Raw genomic sequence first — 18156 nt, 5'->3', positions numbered from 1 at the left:
CTTGCCTTGCCTAATTAGTTCATGGATGAAATAACAGAGGCAGTTCTGGCTCATATTTTTGGTCAAAACTAGATGCCTTGGTGTCCCAGGGGACAACCTTGGGATGACAGAATCATTTTATGGCAGGAATTCTCTGCTTTAAAAATGTCACTAGGACCCAAAACTGCTTGGAACCAATGCACCAGGGGAGGGGTCTTGTGTCCCTCCCAAGCACACCATTTTTCAAGAGCCCAGTGATTTAAGTGATTTCTTACTAACAATTTTCAGAGTGGCCACAAGCGAAAATCTGGAGACATCAGCATAGAATCTGTTTTGTAGAGCTTCACATTGTGTTAAGTCCTACATTCTACATATATACATAAGATATCTGGCTGTCCTCAACTAGACCCACGCCCTTTTCAACCTAGGTTCCAGCCTGGTGAACTCCTTTCCTGGTGACATCCATTCCCTGTGGGACCTTGCTTAGTTCTGCAGGGCATGTAAAACAGGCTCAGTTGAAGAAGAAGATAAGAGATTGGATTTATACGCCGCCTTTCACTTGGAGTCTCAGTCACTTTCCCTTCCCCTCCTCACAACAGACACCTTTGAGCAAAACAGCTCTGAGAGAGTTAATTTTATGACTGACCCAAGGTCATACCAGAAGGTGCAGATGGAGGAATGGGGAATCAAAAACAGTTCTTCCAGATTAGAGTCCACACATTTACCCACTACACCAAACTGGCCACACTGTGGCTCTCATTATGGCCTCCTCCATGGCCAATTCCTGATCCACCTGCTGGAAGGATCAAAATGCATCTTTAGGCCATTGTTAAATTCTGCAGTTCTACAGATGCCCCTGCCTCTGTATTGTCTGAAGCTGTGGAGCCTACCACTCAAGAGAACACCTACTCTGAATTGCAAAACATATATTCAGCTTCAGATCATGGTTTGGAGATCACAATAATTCACCATCTTTCATTGCTACAACCATGCACAATACGACCTTACAGATTTCCTTTACCTGAACAGAAATCATCTGAGTATCTGTCATAGACTGCCTTGCAATTTCGTTCATCACACTCACAAGTGTCTCCATGAATATCTCCCCAGTCTCCAGTTGGGTCAACATCATGACATGTGCACTCTCCGCATACACAGGTACCTAAAGAAGGAAAAATTGGTGTGCAGAGGGGAAAATCACAAAAGGTTAAAATTAGAACTATTGAGATGAATTGAGAGAACACAAAGTGATCATTTTGACTGTGCAGTTTTTGAATATTTGTATATTAACAGTCTTGCAGTATAGTCAACTCAATTTGCATCCCCAACATAGTGGCTAACAGATCCGAATAGTTTCTATGCACACTGTTTTCTATAGGTGAAAGGAAAATGTAAATGGTACTTATAAGGCAAAGCTGCAGTGGCAGGGTATTTGTGTATTTGTGAAATTTTCTAGTTCTTTGGCTTATACTATAGGCTTCCCAAACCTCCCGCTCTGGTGGGAGACTTCTGGGTTCGCAGCCTCATCTCCCGCTCTTCAAAACTCTGGAAGCGGGGGTGGGGGTGGAGGGGGGGGAGAACATACCTTTAGGCTTCATGTTGTAGAGCTCCTGAGCCGTTTGCAAAATGTCTGCCCCTTTAAGGCTGGGCAGGAAGCAGAAAGGGCTTCTGAGAACGGCCCCTCCCTTTCTTTTGCTTTCGTTTTCACAGGAAGTAGAGTTGTCCGGAGGAAGATCTGGTAAGTGTGTGTGTGTGTGTGTGAGAGGGAGGGGGCAGGGGGTTCCCTAGTTTGGAGGCCCTCCCCCCCTTTAGAAAGCTTGGGGGGGAGGGAAATGTCTACTAGGCACTCTATTATTCCCTATAGAGAACGATTCCCATAGGGAATAATAGAAAATTGATCCGTGGGTATTGGGGGCTCTGGGGGGGGCTATTTTTTGAGGTAGAGGTACCAAATTTTTAGTATAGCATCTAGTGCCTCTCCCCAAAATACCCCCCAAGTTTCAAAACGATTGGACCAGAGGGTCCAATTCTATGAGCCCCAAAATATGGTGCCCCTATCCTTAATTATTTCCTATGGAAGAAAGGCATTTTAAAAGGTGTGCTGTCTCTTTAAATGTGATGGCAAGAACTCCCTTGGAGTTCAATTATGCTTGTCACATCCTTGTTCTTGGCTCCACCCCCAATGTCTCCTGGCTCCACCCCCAAAGTCCCCAGATTTTTCTTTAATTGGACTTGGCAACCCTATTATACTAGGAAGTGACAAAAGGTGTGTACCCCCTCTTTACTTGGGATCTCTGGGTCCCCTGTCCTGAAGTAGCCTCCTATATCTAATAGACAAGTCTCATTTTGGGCAGGAGCTCACAGGAGCAGGGCTCCGGAACCTCTAAATGTTACTGTTTTTTTTCTTTCTTAATCCCCCCCCCCAAAAAAAAAATACTTGCTTCTGGGCTCCATTGTTCAAACTCCCATGAGAATTTTACTGAACTCTAAAATTTGACAAACTTTCTAATATAGGTAGATATCAAAAACTCCCTATGTGGGAAGGTTGGTCACATAGGTATAGGTTTATGCAACCTTAGGGGAAAACTCTGGTTTGCAGAAAAAAATTAAAACTTTAAAAAATATCAAGGGAGTGAAACCACTCAGTAACAGTGATAAAAAGCCCTACACCAAATGCACGGAAGGGAAGCCTGATTGGTGCTCCATGATCTTCCATGAACTATTGAGAAGCAGGGTTCAAAAACAGAAGGGAACAGTGTCATGTGGCATTCAAAGTGGATTCCATGGAAGTCTGTTATATAAGTGATGCTGATTCCTTCAGTTTCTACATGAATAATTATTACCCTGCATGGTTGTGGTTGAACTTCCTCCTCAGCTCCATTGTTCCAAAGAGGCCTTCTCTTAGTGCCAAACTCCATGGAGTTCCATGACATGATGTTTGGCCCTAAAAATTATCAGAAGACCGATATGAATTGTGGCAAAAGTGATAAATGGCTCTTCCACTGCATGCTGTTTGCTAACCAAAAACAGTTTCCTCAAAGTGAAAAAAAGACAAAACAAATATCTATCTCCCCCCCTCCCCCGTGGGGTGTTAAAGCAGCCCAGTGGCCATTTTGGACCAAGGATATGGCATGCAGAAGCAGGGAGCAGTTAAAAACTCCCTGGTGTCATGCCCCCAAATAATTTCACTTCTAGTCACAGCTGTTTTAAGGCCAAATGCCACATCTGAAGTTAAAATCTTGAAATTCTACTGCCAGATGTATTTTGGCACTTACACTTTCCCCCTAAAAAGAACCTCCCAAACTTGAAGGACTGTTTGAAGCACTTATTGATAAAGTACAAGGAGCTGCAGTTGGAAATGGAAATGGGAAGTGTTAGGGAACTTTTGGAGCAGGACTTCTGGGCTTACCTTCTCCAGCTGCCAGACTCCAAGCCTGGGCTTAAGTATCCATTTTCCAAACTGCTTACTGTTTACTCCCTCTTTCTTCACCTGGTCCCTACTTCAGACTGTTAAATAACAAGACAATCTCTCAGAACACAGAGAGAAGATGTACTCATCTCTTCCTCCCAGGTCCTGGAGAGTCCACGACAAACAAAACCCAGCTCACCTACAACCCTCTAGAGCAGAACATACTGACAGAACAGACCAGGCTTGAGAAATATGCAAAGCCTTATGGGGAATAGAACCAAACAGCCATAATCTAATTCAGAACTGGGCAGAACTGTCTCTTCTCTTCTATAATTCTAACACAGGAAGACATCCTGTAAATTCCACCAAAGTGCAAGGAGCTATATAAAAAATCTCTGGATCACAGCCGCTGTTCATTGGAAACAGAATTAATTTCACAAAGTACTGCTCTAAAAATAGTTACTTGTTGAAACCTGTTGTTACTCATGAAGCTTCATGTAAACTGACAAACATAATAAATCTTTTTGTATTAAAAATAATGTGATCTACTCTAAATTCACATTGCTATTATTTGTTATTGCATAGGTAAAACATCTGATTTAACACATAACAATTATTTAGTAACTGTTTCCAGGACTACAGGAACCATTCAAAAAATGGTTAAACTAGAAAGAAATGAGCTTCTATTATTTCAATATTTCAGCCAGGCTTTCAATTGCTCTGCAATTAAGACGAGAGAGTTTTCTAAATGCTCTCAGGATAATTAGATGCTCCTCATTTGGCAGTGCTTTGTCAGTAGAGATGAACTGAGGAGATGTATATCTATGAGATTACATTTTTCCTTCACTGTAAGAGTTCTGGGCCACAGCCAAAAGAATAACACTTGATATTTTAAATATTTTCTCAGTGAATGCAGGCATCACAGCAGATGAATACAAGCCTGTTTATTAAACACTGTTTTTCCTAGATGCTAGAACAAAGTTTGAGTCTTTTGTTGGTCTGTTGTGTTCTACTCCTTCAGGCCAACATGATTGCCCACCGGAATCTTTCCTAAACAGTGTCAAACTGAAATTAGTGGTAGCAACCTGGAACTTTTAATTACTGGCAAAGAACAACAGCATATACAGACTGTGGATTCAGGTTCCCATTCGTCACAGCAGGAAGGGAACTGCATTTTTCAAGTCATAATAAAAAGTAGTGTAGAATGTTGTCTTCAGAATGCATTTATTTATTTATATTTGATTTATATCCCAGCCTCCCCCACAAGTAGGCTCAGGACAGTCACAACAGTCATATTGTAATAATGTCACAAAAACCAATATAATAATAACAACAATTATTAACTATATTGTTCCCTCATTTGCTGCAACTTTATGAACAATGTGTAAGACAATATTGTTTACTAAAATTAATACAGTTATTGATAAAAATCACAATAACCATGTTAAGAATACTATTTAAAACTAGAGTGTTATGTATTTACATAATGTCGCTGTAACTAAACTTGCTTCTGCCCTCCAAGATCCTAATGCCTTCACAACTATTGGCCATTTGGGTTGAACTGGCCAATCAGGGGCCCGGGCATGTAACTACTGTATGCAAAACACAGGATCCTGGAGAGACCAATAAGGTTACTTCCCGCCGACTACATGATCTGCCTTGACTCTCAGTGAGAAAGGCAGGCTGTAAATGAAGTATGTCAATAACTAAATAAAAGCTGTATGAAATGACTATTACATAAATAAATGACTGTATGAAATGACTATTACTAAATAAAAGCTATATGAAATGACTATGACATTTATGATCCCCATCACACTAACTCAGCACCAAAATCACTAACTAAAAGCATCCAGTGGTTAGGAAACGATTTCCTGAATAAAATTGCTAACTGGCAATGCCAACTGGTGCCTTCACACATGCAGAGTAATGAACTTTCAGTGCACCTTCAATGCACTTAAGTGATAATTTCCAAGTGGATTTTGCCGTTCCACAAAGTGGAATCCAGTTGTAAAGTGCACTGAAAGTGGATTGAAGACTCTTGCAGCAGCACTGGATTGCAGAGCATCCTCAAGTGGTACAACTGCTACTTCAAAAAGAGAGTGGGCCCTCTATTAGCAGCAATAACCTCTTGATTCCCTGATTGGCAAGTAAGTCATCTTTCCAAGAGTGCATGCCCTGAGCTGATTACTACAATGCTGCTCTTGAAGACTGTCTGAAAGCTACAGTTGGTCCAGAATGCTGTGGCCAGAAGGTTGACTGGAGTGGGTCGTAGGGACCATATCACTCCAGTCATATTCCATGTTTGATGTACACTGGAGCTCCCTCAGATTGCCGCCATTGACTTTTAAAGCCATATATGGCTTGGGGACAGCATACCCGAAGGACTGCCTACTCTCATATGAACCTACCCAACCACTCCAGTCACCTTTGAAGGCCCTGCTTCAAGTGCCCCTGTCATCTGAGGCTAGATGGGTGGCAATCCAAGAAAAGGCCGTCTGGGTTGAAGTGCTGGAACTTTGGAACTCCCTCCCCAGATCTTCCTCTATCAGTCTTCCTTTATCATTGTTTTCTGTCAGTGGTAGGGTTGCCAGGTCTGACTTGGGAAATATCTGGAAACTTTGGGGTGGAGCCAGGAGACTTTGGAGGTGGAGCCAGGAACAAGGTTGTGACAAGCATGATTAAACTCCAAAGGAAGCTCTGGTCGTCACATTTATAGGGACCACATTCCTTCCTTCCACTGGAAATAATGGAGGATGGGGGCACCTCCTTTGGGGGTTCATAAAATTGGACCCCTGGTTTAATCTTTTTGAAACTTAAGGGGTTTTTTGAGGGGAGGCAGTAGATGCTGTGCTGGAAATTTGGTGCCTCTGTCTCAAAAAACAACCCCTCAAGAGTCCTAAATACCCATGGATGAATTCTCAAATATACCCTCTGGGAACCAGTCTCCATAGGGTATAATAGAGTGTCCAGAAGACTTTTCCTCCCTCCCCTTTACTTTCTGATAACCCTGAAGTGGGGGGAAGGGCCTCTAAACCAAGAGATTCCCTGCCCCTAACTGGGGATTGGCAGCCCTAGCCAGTGGGATGCAGCCATTTTTGTTCGGTTTGGTGTTTCCTCACTAACTTATTAGCCCTCATCCTGGTTTGAGTGTTCTTATGAGTTTATATATTTTATTTGTTTTAATTTTTAAGTGTTTTTATTGTGTGAAATGTTTTTATGTTTTTTTGCCTTGGGGACTCTGAATTGGACAGAAAGACGACATAGAAATGTTTTAAATAAATAGTCTTGAGTTGATTTTTGTAACCCAAAACTGGGATATAAATTCTCTAAGTAAACAAAACTAAAATATTAGCTTAGGGTGACTCTCATCTTGGAGCATAACAATATATTGTGATACTGAGAAATACATTCTCACACATAAGTACACACAAGCATACACCCACAGACTGTACTCTCCTCATACTATGGATCCTTCCTAACATAAGAACATAAGAGAAGCCATGTTAGATCAGGCCAATGGCCCATCCAGTCCAATACTCTGTGTCACACAGTGGCCAAAAAAGAATTATATATATATATATATATATATGTGTGTGTGTGTGTGTGTGTGTGTGTGTGTATGTATATATATACATATATATACACACACACTGTGGCTAATAGCCACTGATGGACCTCTGCTCCATATTTTTATCTAAACCCTTTTTGAAGGTGGCTATGCTTGTGGCCGCCACCACCTCCTGTGGCAGTGAATTCCACATGTTAATCACCCTTTGGGTGAAGAAGTACTTCCTTTTATCTGTTTTAACCTGTCTGCTCAGCAATTTCATCGAATGCCCACGAGTTCTTGTATTGTGAGAAAGGGAGAAAAGTACTTCTTTCTCTTTTCTCCATCCCATGCATTATCTTGTAAACCTCTATCATGTCACCCCGCAGTCGACGTTTCTCCATTCTTCTTGCCATAAGTTGCTTTGTTCAAGGCTCTGATTTATGCTGCCCAGATTTTAAATATAATAAGCAAAATGAGTTTACTCGATAGCTTGTAATATAATATGCCCCTAGTGCATGGCTAATTGAATATGCCATAAACTCATTGCATGCATCTGGTAATAGTTTTAAGAATGAGAACCAGAATTATAAATGCATTAAAACATCATTGAAGATTATTTTTTTAAATGAACTTTATCTATATATAATGTGAATGACACACCTCTGTTGCTGCAGATTTTGCCATCTGGAGATGTACATCTCTTCTTGATCTCCCATGGGGTGAAGTCACACTGGAGTTCACATTTATCGCCATGCCAACCAGGCTCACAGTAACAGTTTCCACAGTAACACTTTCCGTGGCCTTAGCCCAAAACAAAAAAATTTTTTACAGTGAAGAAGAATTTTCCTTATTCAAAGAAACATTATTTTGATCACTTTTTAAAAACAAGGTTTTCAGTGTGGGTGCATAAAACTAGCACCCGCCATGAACCTTTCCGTTAGAGGACCAGTTTTGTTCCATCCCACAATAACCTCTACAAAAGAACTGACCATCATCAGAATAATTTCATTATTTCCTAGGTTTTTGGAGGCTCAGCTTTATTTAAAGCAATGAATGGATCTGCACAATAAAGTCATTTAGGAAAACTAGCTAATATTCTTTTGAAACTTGCAATGAATGCTAACTAACATCTAATCTCCATCGCTGATTCAAACTGGAGGGGAGTGAGTTTAACACACCATATGGACATTTTACAGCGTTTTCACATATAATCATAAAAACTAAATAGCTGAACATAAATAAGATGTTTACATAGTTAAGTGGAATCATTGACTAATTCAACCATATAAGTGTAAAGCAATGAGAAAGTCTAGTTTCTTTGAGCAAACATTGTTTCTGCCAGCAACTAAGGATTTCCTTGCTGACCCCAGGCTTGCTCAGATATTAAAAGATAGGGTAGACACTATCTTTGCTGGATGGCCTGGGCTTGACCAATCTCATTAGATCTTGTCTGCTAAGCAGGGTTGGCCCTGGTTAGTACTTGGATGGAAGACCACCCAAAGAAGTCTAACTTTGCTATGTGAAGGCAAGCAATGGCAAACAATGGCAATGGCTTACAGCTGCTGGAATGGCCTTGGGTTAGCCATAGCTATCTCAGGAGTTGTCCTTGAAAGGGCAGTTGCTGTGAAAGTCCTCTCAGCCCCACCCACCTCACAGGGTGTCTGTTGTGGGGGAAGAAGATATAGGAGATTGTAAGCCTCTCTGATTCAGAGAAAAGGGCGGGGTACAAATCTGCAGTCTTCTTCTTCAAACCACCACTGGATGTCTCTTATCTTGAAAACTCTACAAGGTTGCCATAAACTGGCTGAAATTTGACAGCACTTTCCACACACCACCAGATTTCACACATTACTAGATAGTATATGGTTTCAGTTTCAGTAATAAGGGACTCCTTTCTGCTTTTGTTTCCTATTGTGATACAAACCTCCTATCTGTCAATTATGTGAAATCCAAACTTATGGTATTTTTGAGCTCTTGGAAATGCCTAAATTGGTGAACAAGTAAAATCTTTTAAATGTCTGGGAGTTTCTTTTCAGTACAATAATAGTTGGATGGTCATAACCATTGACTTCCTGGATTTTCATAGAATCATAGTTGGAAGGAATCTCCAGGGTCATCTAGTCCAGCCTCCTGCACAATGCAGGAAATTCACAAATACCTCCACACAGACACCCCAATGACTCTTGTCCCATGCTCAAAAGATGGCAAAAAACCCCTCTAGGTTCCCTGGCCAAACTGGTCTGGAGAAAAATTGTTGCCTGACCCCAAACTGGCAATCAGCATTTCCCTGTGCATATAAGAAAAGGCCACAAGAACTAAACACTGATGCAACCCTTCCAGCCCTCCTTCTCATGATCTGGCTAAGTTTACAGAACCAGCGCAGCTTTCAGATGGCCATCTAGCCTCTGATTTTCCTAGGAGATAGATTATTACAATACTGCAACATCCAACAACATGTGAATCCAATCATGGATGAAAATATGTATGCTTTATTATGTAGAACTATGGAATCAAAGAGTGGGAGGGGCTTTATAGACCAGGGGTGGCCAACGGTAGCTCTCCAGATGTTTTTTGCCTACAACTCCCATCAGCCCCAGCCAGCATGGCCAATGGCTGGGGCTGATGGGAGTTGTGGGCAAAAAACATCTGGAGAGCTATCGTTGGCCACCCCTGTTATAGACCATCTAGAACAACCCACTGCTCAGTGTAGCAAACCCAAAGCTAGAGCATCCCCAATAGGACAGACAGTTTGTTCAGCTTCTGATGGAAAACCTTTAGCAACAGATGGCTCACCAACAACTCCAAAGTAATTGGCTCCATTGTCAAGCTGCTCTGACTATTAGGAAATCCCTTATTTTGTTCAGCTAATACCTACCCCCTATATCTTAATCCTACTAGATCTAATCTTGCTGCCTATCTAGAGCAGCAAAAAAATAACCAATGGGGGCCTTGATGCAGCCACCACAGTTGACCACTCCCACTTCCTCGAATGGAATCATGAAGGGTAGGATGAGCCTATTCAGGCTCAGCAAAAAATCAAGTTTTTCACCTTTTCTGTGTGATATCCCTCTCAGTGTTTGAAGAGTGCAATTGTGTTTCCCATCAGTCTGCTCTTATCCTGGTTCTTTCCCAGTTGTTTCATTCTTTCCTTGCAGGACTTGTTTTCCGGATCTTGACCACCTTTGTTAACTTTATGGGGACCTGTTCCAATTTGTGTACATCCTTCCTAAGGTGGCAATCAGAACTGGACACAGTGCTCTAGGGGAGGTCTCACTAGTGACGAACAGAATGGAACTATTATTTTGTGATTTGGATGCTATGTTTATCTTAAAAGCAACCTAAAATCACATTAGCCTTTTTGCAGCTGCTTCACATTGTTGACTCATGGCTGGTTTGTGATCAGCTACAAGCCTAAAATATGCCAAATACTTCAAACAATGTTGCCTGATAATTGTAAATCAATATCTGAAACTGAGCATTCCCACATCTTCTGTAGACTGCCCTAACGTTTCTCAGTTTGTCCCACTGTCTCCACTTGGAACAGTATCTCTTCTCACTTCCATTCTCTCCTTCTTTGTACCTATTTTTCCTTATTGTTCCAGTCTTCTCTCATCCCTTTTTTTCCTAAGCCCATCTTCACTGAAATAAAGTGAGTTCAGCCAGCTCTGAATCAACCAGGAACACAAGAGCCCGTTTGGTGTAGTTAAGTGTGCGGACTTTTATCTGGGAGAACCAGGTTTGATTCCTCACTCCTCCACTTACAGCTGCTGGAATGGCCTTGGGTTAGCCATAGCTATCTCAGGAGTTATCCTTGAAAGAGCAGCTGCTGTGAGAGCCCCCTCAGCCTCACCCACCTCACAGGGTATCTTTTGTGGGAGGAGAAGATATAGGAGACTGTAAACTGCTCTGAGTCTCTGATTCAGATAGAAGTGTAGGGTATAAATCTGCAGTCTTCTTTATTTCAAGAGGAAACAGTCACAAACAACCCAGGCAAAACTGCAACTGTATACAATCTGGCCATGGTTAATCATGTCCCTCTAGCAGGCTACAGTTACTTCTATTGGTTCACTCCAGAATCCTTAATTTGCACCTCTTTGTTACAAGAAAGTAACTGGCAAGAAAGCCTAGCATCCTGATTAGCCAGTTCTTCCAGGCTTTGAGATGCTGGTTTGCAAGGAGTGCCTGTCTCAAACTTAGGCAACAAGAACCCAGTGAGATGCAATACATAACATTCACCCTTCTGCACCCTGAACCTTTCATTCCTTCAGTTCTTTGTTTCTCAGCCTCAAACTACACATGGATGATAGCCACATGTTGTCCTCCCCCCTACTTTGTTGTCCATGCTGCAATTTCCACTGGGTGGACAGTGATGGAAGAATGAGCACCTGATTATTTTTTTCTCTACCAGTCTTCCAAATTGCTCCTTTGAGTCAACTTTAGCCTTTTCTAGGAAAATATACTGAGGGTAATTTGGAGGTGAAAAACCAGGGGAGTGGAAGAGTTAGCCAGTGTATTGTGTCATAAACCCATCCTGGGTCTATCTGTGTTCATGTGTGTGTAGTGTGTTCTTCGGTTGCCACCACCCCAACTTAAATACAGACTCTCGCATTACCAGTGACTTGGGTAACACTAGTAAAAACTGCCTCAGTGGAAGTACAAAGGACAGAGTTTCCAATTATTTCCACCTGTGCATGTTTGAGAGGGTCAGCAAGTGGCCAAGGTCATTCAGGGAGGAGTTTGAAACACAGCCTGCTCTCTTAAACAGGAAAACTTTATTGGTGTGAGTTGTTAAGCTAGAGCACAAGGAAGGGAAATTTACTATCATGCCTACTGGTTATACAGATCTAAGGAAAAGAACAGGAAAAATCATATCTCTAAGCTGACTATATAGAGGGTTTACTTCTAACATCCCTCCCTAGATGTTCATGGAACAAATGCCAGTTCTTCTGACCCCCATCTGCTCCATGGAGGGGAGTTCTGCTCTTAGCATCTGAACAACAGCTAATGGATGTTTCCAACCTTTTAACCCTGCCTACCTTAGCTAGCAGGAACCCTGTTGTCCAGTCCAGATTTAGGGAGTTCTAGATATTATAATGTCTTGCCTGGTGTTGCAATTAGAATGCCATACTTAAATGTGGGAGTCCCGGGTGCAAGTCTAACTCTATGACCAAAGCTCGCTATATGACCTTGGGCCAGTTTCTGTTTCAGCTTCATAGGGTTGTTCTTGTGAGGAAAAATGGAGTAGGGGACAGCAACATTTAAAAAAAAAAGATTAAAATACTGTCTCCACAGAAAGGCAAGCTCTATATACCATGAGTTTAAAAAATTGTGAATTGCAGTTTGAGCAGCATACTTTATCTTGGCTTGAATGCAGGATGCTCCCCTCACCCCCTGTATGGATTGGCATCCTGGTGGCCTACATGAAAATTCTAAAATAGTAGAGAATTGAAGAAGGCCAAAAGCAGAAGGCCTGCAATGGTATTTCAGGAGTTAAATTTGTCAGATTGTAGGGCTGACTTTCCATGGTGACAGGAAGAAATCCATCAGAATTCTATAATGCTGCTAAATCCACAAAAACTTATCAAACTCGAGATCAGAAATGATCCATTTTTAGCTGTCTCCTACCAGCTATAGAGCATTCTGCCATGAACTGCAAAGAACTCATGCATATGCATGATTAAGAATGTGCTAGACACCCATTTATATAGGAGGAATAAGTCCAGCTAATAGAAGAATCAGTTGAACTTCAGCTGCTTTCAGCTAGCTGCACACCAGATATGAACCCTTTCAAAACAGTGGCATAAATAACAGGGAGAGAATGTTTGTACTGTCATGAGATCATCTGGAAAACTCCAAAATGCTAATTCCCCCTGTAGTAATCTTCTAATTGCTCCAGAATATTCATGCCCTGAAACAACACCACATTTCCTGTATACTTGATTATTGCTAATTTGGCTTCTTGCTAACACAAAATATCTTACCATAGCTACAGTTGAGACAAAATTCATTTGAAAGCAATGAGATTTATGGTGCAAACCTAAACACAGTTATACCTTTCCTGCCTCTTTGCATCTCCTTGTAATATATCCTTCCAATTTTTCACAACCAGCACTAGCATCTCAAGGTCTTCCAAAGTGACATGAAATCTCCAAAGGATAAAAGGGACTTCCCTCCCTCCCTCTTTGAACAGCAACAGAAAGTTGCTTCTATGAAGGATAGTATTGTAGTTTGTTGCGTGCATCACCTCCCTTTATTTACTGCAATGTCCTCTACAGTTAATATCCCCTTCCTTCATTGTAGTTTTTTTTTTTGTTACTTCATTGTTTTGAGGCTCTGTAATCCTTGTCCTGCAGCCCTGTTGCACAGAGTGGTAAAGCTGCAGTACTGCAGAATGAGCTCTCTGCTCATGACCTGAGTTTGATCCTGGCGGAAGCAGGATTCAGGTAGCTGGCTCAAGGTTGACTTAGCCTTCCATCCTTCCGAGGTCCATAAAATGAGTACTCAGCTTGCTGGGGGAGAAAATGTAGATGACTGGGGAAGGCATAAAAAGTCAGCCATGAAAACGTCGTGATGCGACATCACCCCAGAGTCGGAAATGACTGGTTCTTGCACAGGGGACTATCTTTACCTTTTTAATCCTTGTCCTACTGTGTTGCTTATTGGAGATCTTTGCTTGCTGATTAAGTCGTTCTTCATATTTTGTAATCCACCTGAAGTCTCAGTGAGAAAGGTGGACTATAAATGAAGTTGTTGTTAATAATGTGGATGAGAATGACAAAGAAGATATAATAATAGTGGATAGGTCACTTCTTGACCACAATCAACTACAGATGAGACAGAATTCATTTGAAAGCAATGAGATTTACGCTACAAATCTAAACATAGTTACACCTTTCTAAGATAGTTAACTTAAATGAACTTAGAAGGGTTTCACTCTGCTCAGGGCTGCACAGCAAGTCACAGCTAATCTGCTCCATAGATTTCAATGCAATTAAGACAGTCCTTATGAGACTCATTTCAATGGGAAATGGACTCCTAGTTTTTATGCAACTTCTTGCCATTTGCTAGTTATGATTTGACTCTTATAAATATACTTACCTGTACACATCTCTCCTGTCTCTTCGTCTATGCATTCTCTGTCATCACATTCACAATATTTACCATGGATCAATCCATTCCCTTCTAAGTTGTCACATTTACACCTGCCACAATGGCAAGTTCCTGTAGATATCAGAAACAAAAAATGGTAAGAAAGAATCATATGCAGATCCAAGTATAGGAAAAGATGTCATGGACTGTCTATTCTTAAGAGAAGGCAAAATTTAAAGCCTGACATATCTTCCAGATCAGGAGTCAAGTTGCACCTTTAAGATCAACAAAGTTTTATTCAGAATGTATGCTTTAGTGTGCTAGAAGCACACTTCATCAGACAATAGATACCTTCCAGATGTTCATTTGTCACAATCTGTTTTGTTCCATTATTAAGATATACTTTGTTCTGATGGCTCCGATAGTGCACACCTCTTTCAGGTATGTATTGGGAACTCCCCACTACCCCACCAAGTCAACTAAGGAGTTAGAATATTATGAAAAATCTGATTGAGAGCAATGCAAACTTAGAGGTCTCCTTTATCTTTCAGTGGAATCACTGAAGGTGCACCAGGGCCTAGGAATTTCAAGGGAAGCCCCAATTTTTTGGGGATTTTTGTGTCCCCATTTCTGGCCATTTCAGTCAGACTCCAAAATGGGCTTCCAGTATAGTAATCATAAGCAGATGAGTACCAATTTTACAAAGAATATAAATCTAACCTAGATCTGGTTCCATCAACCTCAAATAAAAAAACCAGAATTGCCAACAGCTCCCTCCCTTTCAGACTTATTCAAATTTTCTTTTTCATCAAACTCACACTGAATGCCCATCCTAGACATATCAGTGGATTTCATCCTGGTAACCTGTGCTCAACCTTGCCATGCCTCAGTTCTTGCAATTAATCTTATTTAAATCTCTTCTTTGTGACTTCTACTTATGATTTGATCAGTCCATCCAAATAAAATCTCACCTGCATTTGAGCAGATGATGTCTTGAGAATTCTTGCACATTTCATTACTCTTCTTCCGTGTAAGGTTGCAGGTCACAGGGAACTGGCAGGCATCGCCATACCAACCTTCCTCACATTTGCACTTTCCACAGTCACACCTCCCATGGCCTAGATAGGAAGCGAAGAATGTCAAGCTTTATCCATGTTTTCAAATTCACAAGTCCTCACGCCAAACAAGAGTGTTTTATTTTTAAACCATCAATAAATTGTTCTTAATCAAGTCCGTGGTGTGTTTTAAAGTGTCTTTCCTTAGGATGCCAACTTCCAGGTGGCACTGGGAGATCTCCCATTATTACAATGGATCTCCAGACAACCATGAGCTATTTCCCTGGAGAAAACAGCTGTTATGGAGCATGGACTCTATGGCATTACATCTTGCAGAGGTCCCCCCCCCCCAAAAAAAACCCAACCCTCCCCAGTCTCCATCCCCAAAAGCTCCAGGTTTTTACCAATCCCAAACTGGCAACCCTATCTTTACTGTATACTGAGAACCATGTTCAGTTTATTATGCAATCTTAGATGTTTTTCAATTGATCGAATAGGTCAAATGGCTACAACTGGTACAGGAATCAAAATATGGGTATATAAAGAGACTATGACAGCTTCTTCAGCATGATCAGAATTAAAGCATTCATTTAAAAATTATAAAAGCGAGTTTTAATTTCTTTTTACTTGAGGAAGGAGGAACATGAAAGAATGTAAGCAGTTCCAGCAACAGGCTGCAGGGGACATTTTTCTGCTTCGTAGCTCACTTTCACTGCTTACAGCTTTGAGTCTCTGAAGGACTTGATTCTCCTGACCCTTCATGATTTAGTCTTTCTTTCTGCAATCAACCTTTCTTTTAGTCAGCTGCAGACTGTTAGCTTCATTATGGATAGCCTGTTATGTGGGATAATTTATTGTTCCTTTGTTTACTCATTGCCCAACACGCACAGGTGGGAAATGGTGGCCGGAGCAACCAATCTCCTAGATCCTGAATATGGCTTTGGGAATAGAATTATACTTCTTCGATCCATGTAAGTCAACCATGCCCCTATGAGTACAGTTGCCAGTTTCAGGTTGCAACGTACTTGGAGATGTTGCGGGTGGAGCTTAAGGAGGATGAGATTTAGGAAGGGAAGGGATTTCAATGGGATATAATACTATAGATAGAATTCACCTTCCAAAGTAGCCATTTTCTCCTGGTGAACTGATCTCTGTTGCCTGGAGATCACTTGTAATCCCAAGAGATCTTCAGCCACCACCTGGGGGTTGCCAACCCTACCTATGAGGCTGAGAACTTTTCTGGATTCCTTGATTTCAATGTGTTGTTCTCCAAGTGATCTGGTTTCCTAAAAACAAACACATTGTGTATGATGCTCATATCATCTGTTACATTGATTTGCTTAAGGATTTGAATCTTTCATTCCATGTACTGTATTTAACTGCTGTGCACTACTGCAGAATGGTTGATTTGGTTTTACATGAGGCATTCCCAAATGCTGACAAGACTAAAAATAAGGAAGAAAGGCCAATTTGGATGTTCTAGCATTCAATAATTTAAAAACTGCTTTATGCCTCATTGGGATCTTCAGATTCATGCAGAGAATCAGAGATCCACAGCATTTGTTGCTGTGTATCAGCTCCCCCATCCCATAATACTCATAACAACAATCAGAGTAACGCTGTAATAACTGCTTATTGTATTTCTCCTGATATCCCAACATTTTATTCCACCTTCATGATTAAGTAATAGTTAATTCTGCTAATTAAACCACATTTTTTTTTCAGAACAAACAGTTGGCAGCTTGAAATAATTATCCACTTACTTTCCAATAGGACTACAGACACACACATAGCAAAATGGAAAGAGATGAACACAGGCATAAAGAGTGGCAGACAGACTATTTTTCATAAAAGGATAACCTTCCTCTTTTTTTCTGCTTCAGTGGTGGTCAATACTCTGGTCTTTACTGGTTTGTGAAGATAAGCATTCATTCCAATGTTAAATAAAAATCCCTCACTTTATCTCTTTTCTTTATATTATCAACAGCAGTGCAATTTAGCCTTCTTCTATTGCAGTCTCCCTTGCAAATTAGTAGCCTGATCTCTCTTGATAAAGGAAAGAGCAAAAGAAAGCATGAAAGCCACCCCCCACCCCACCCCAGTTCCTTAAACAGCAATTTACGTGCTGCCTAGGTTTCATAATCTTCTTTACCTGGTGGCCAGGCAGCCTTAATCCCTCACAGTCAATGGAGATAAGCATTAATCAAAATACAGTATTACACAAAAACCCTAAACATTTCTTTCAAAACAGAAGAACCAGTAAACATTTTCTGCCAGCATAGCTGTCCGCTTGAGTTCATTGATTGATTTTATTTAAAATACTCACTATGAACTAACCAGAAGCTTCCCCCCACCCTCTCCAAGTGGGGCACTGTATAACTATTAGCCACTACTTCCTTAGCTGTTTACTGAATCCTTTAGCATAGGCAAATTGGCATGTGAGACTGGATCACATCACAACTTCTAAAAAAAAACACGCATACACAAAGTTGCCTAATACTGAGTCAGTCTACTGGTCCACCGTAGGAAATGCAATTTTGCATAGCTATTAAAGTTGAAGAAACTAATTCTTCTGTTTCTTCACACTCTTCTTCTTTCATCCTTCTCTTAAAAAATAATGGAGAATCTCATTGAAAACAGACATAGGATAATAAGAGCTGGCCTCATTTGTTCGGATAATCAAGGGCCAACTTTATTGATCAGCAAGAAAAGGAACTGCAGCAGCTAAGGGCAAAACTCACCCCATACTTAATCACAAGGCAGGCAAGGCAACTGGTAGGGTGCATAAGAGTCAGGCCTCCTCTATCTGTGTGTTCCTGCATTCTAGGTGAGGCCACCCTGCCGTTCTGCCCAGGTTCCTCCGTGCCAAGTATTTAGTGATGCTTGAAGGAAGTGTACCATGTCCTTTATCCCTAGCTTTGGGTCAAGATTTGGGCACCCCCAAGAGGTTATTGGATGGAAAGGCAGCATAGTATAGCCTGATCTCATCAGCTCTTGGCAGCTTATCAGGATCAGTACTTGGAAGGGAGACCTCCAAGGAAGACTCTACAAAGGAAGACAATGGCAAGCCA

General features: G+C 41.2%; 1 protein-coding gene across 1 annotated transcript in view; it reads right to left on the bottom strand.

The window, feature by feature from the left end:
• The window catches only part of ITGBL1 (integrin subunit beta like 1), a 258588-nt gene that overhangs the window by 104736 nt on the left and 135696 nt on the right, over window positions 1-18156 (bottom strand). The window contains exons 3-6 of the mRNA XM_060233673.1: window positions 15002-15148; window positions 14040-14162; window positions 7602-7742; window positions 1001-1141 (exon numbers count right to left, since the gene is read on the bottom strand). Of these exons, the coding sequence (XP_060089656.1) occupies window positions 1001-1141; window positions 7602-7742; window positions 14040-14162; window positions 15002-15148 (552 nt within the window). The remainder of the gene's footprint in view (window positions 1-1000; window positions 1142-7601; window positions 7743-14039; window positions 14163-15001; window positions 15149-18156) is intronic.

Source organism: Heteronotia binoei, chromosome 3 (assembly GCF_032191835.1).
Source record: "Heteronotia binoei isolate CCM8104 ecotype False Entrance Well chromosome 3, APGP_CSIRO_Hbin_v1, whole genome shotgun sequence".
In the NCBI taxonomy this organism is placed as follows: domain Eukaryota; kingdom Metazoa; phylum Chordata; class Lepidosauria; order Squamata; family Gekkonidae; genus Heteronotia; species Heteronotia binoei.
This window is presented reverse-complemented; position numbering and strand designations above follow the sequence as displayed.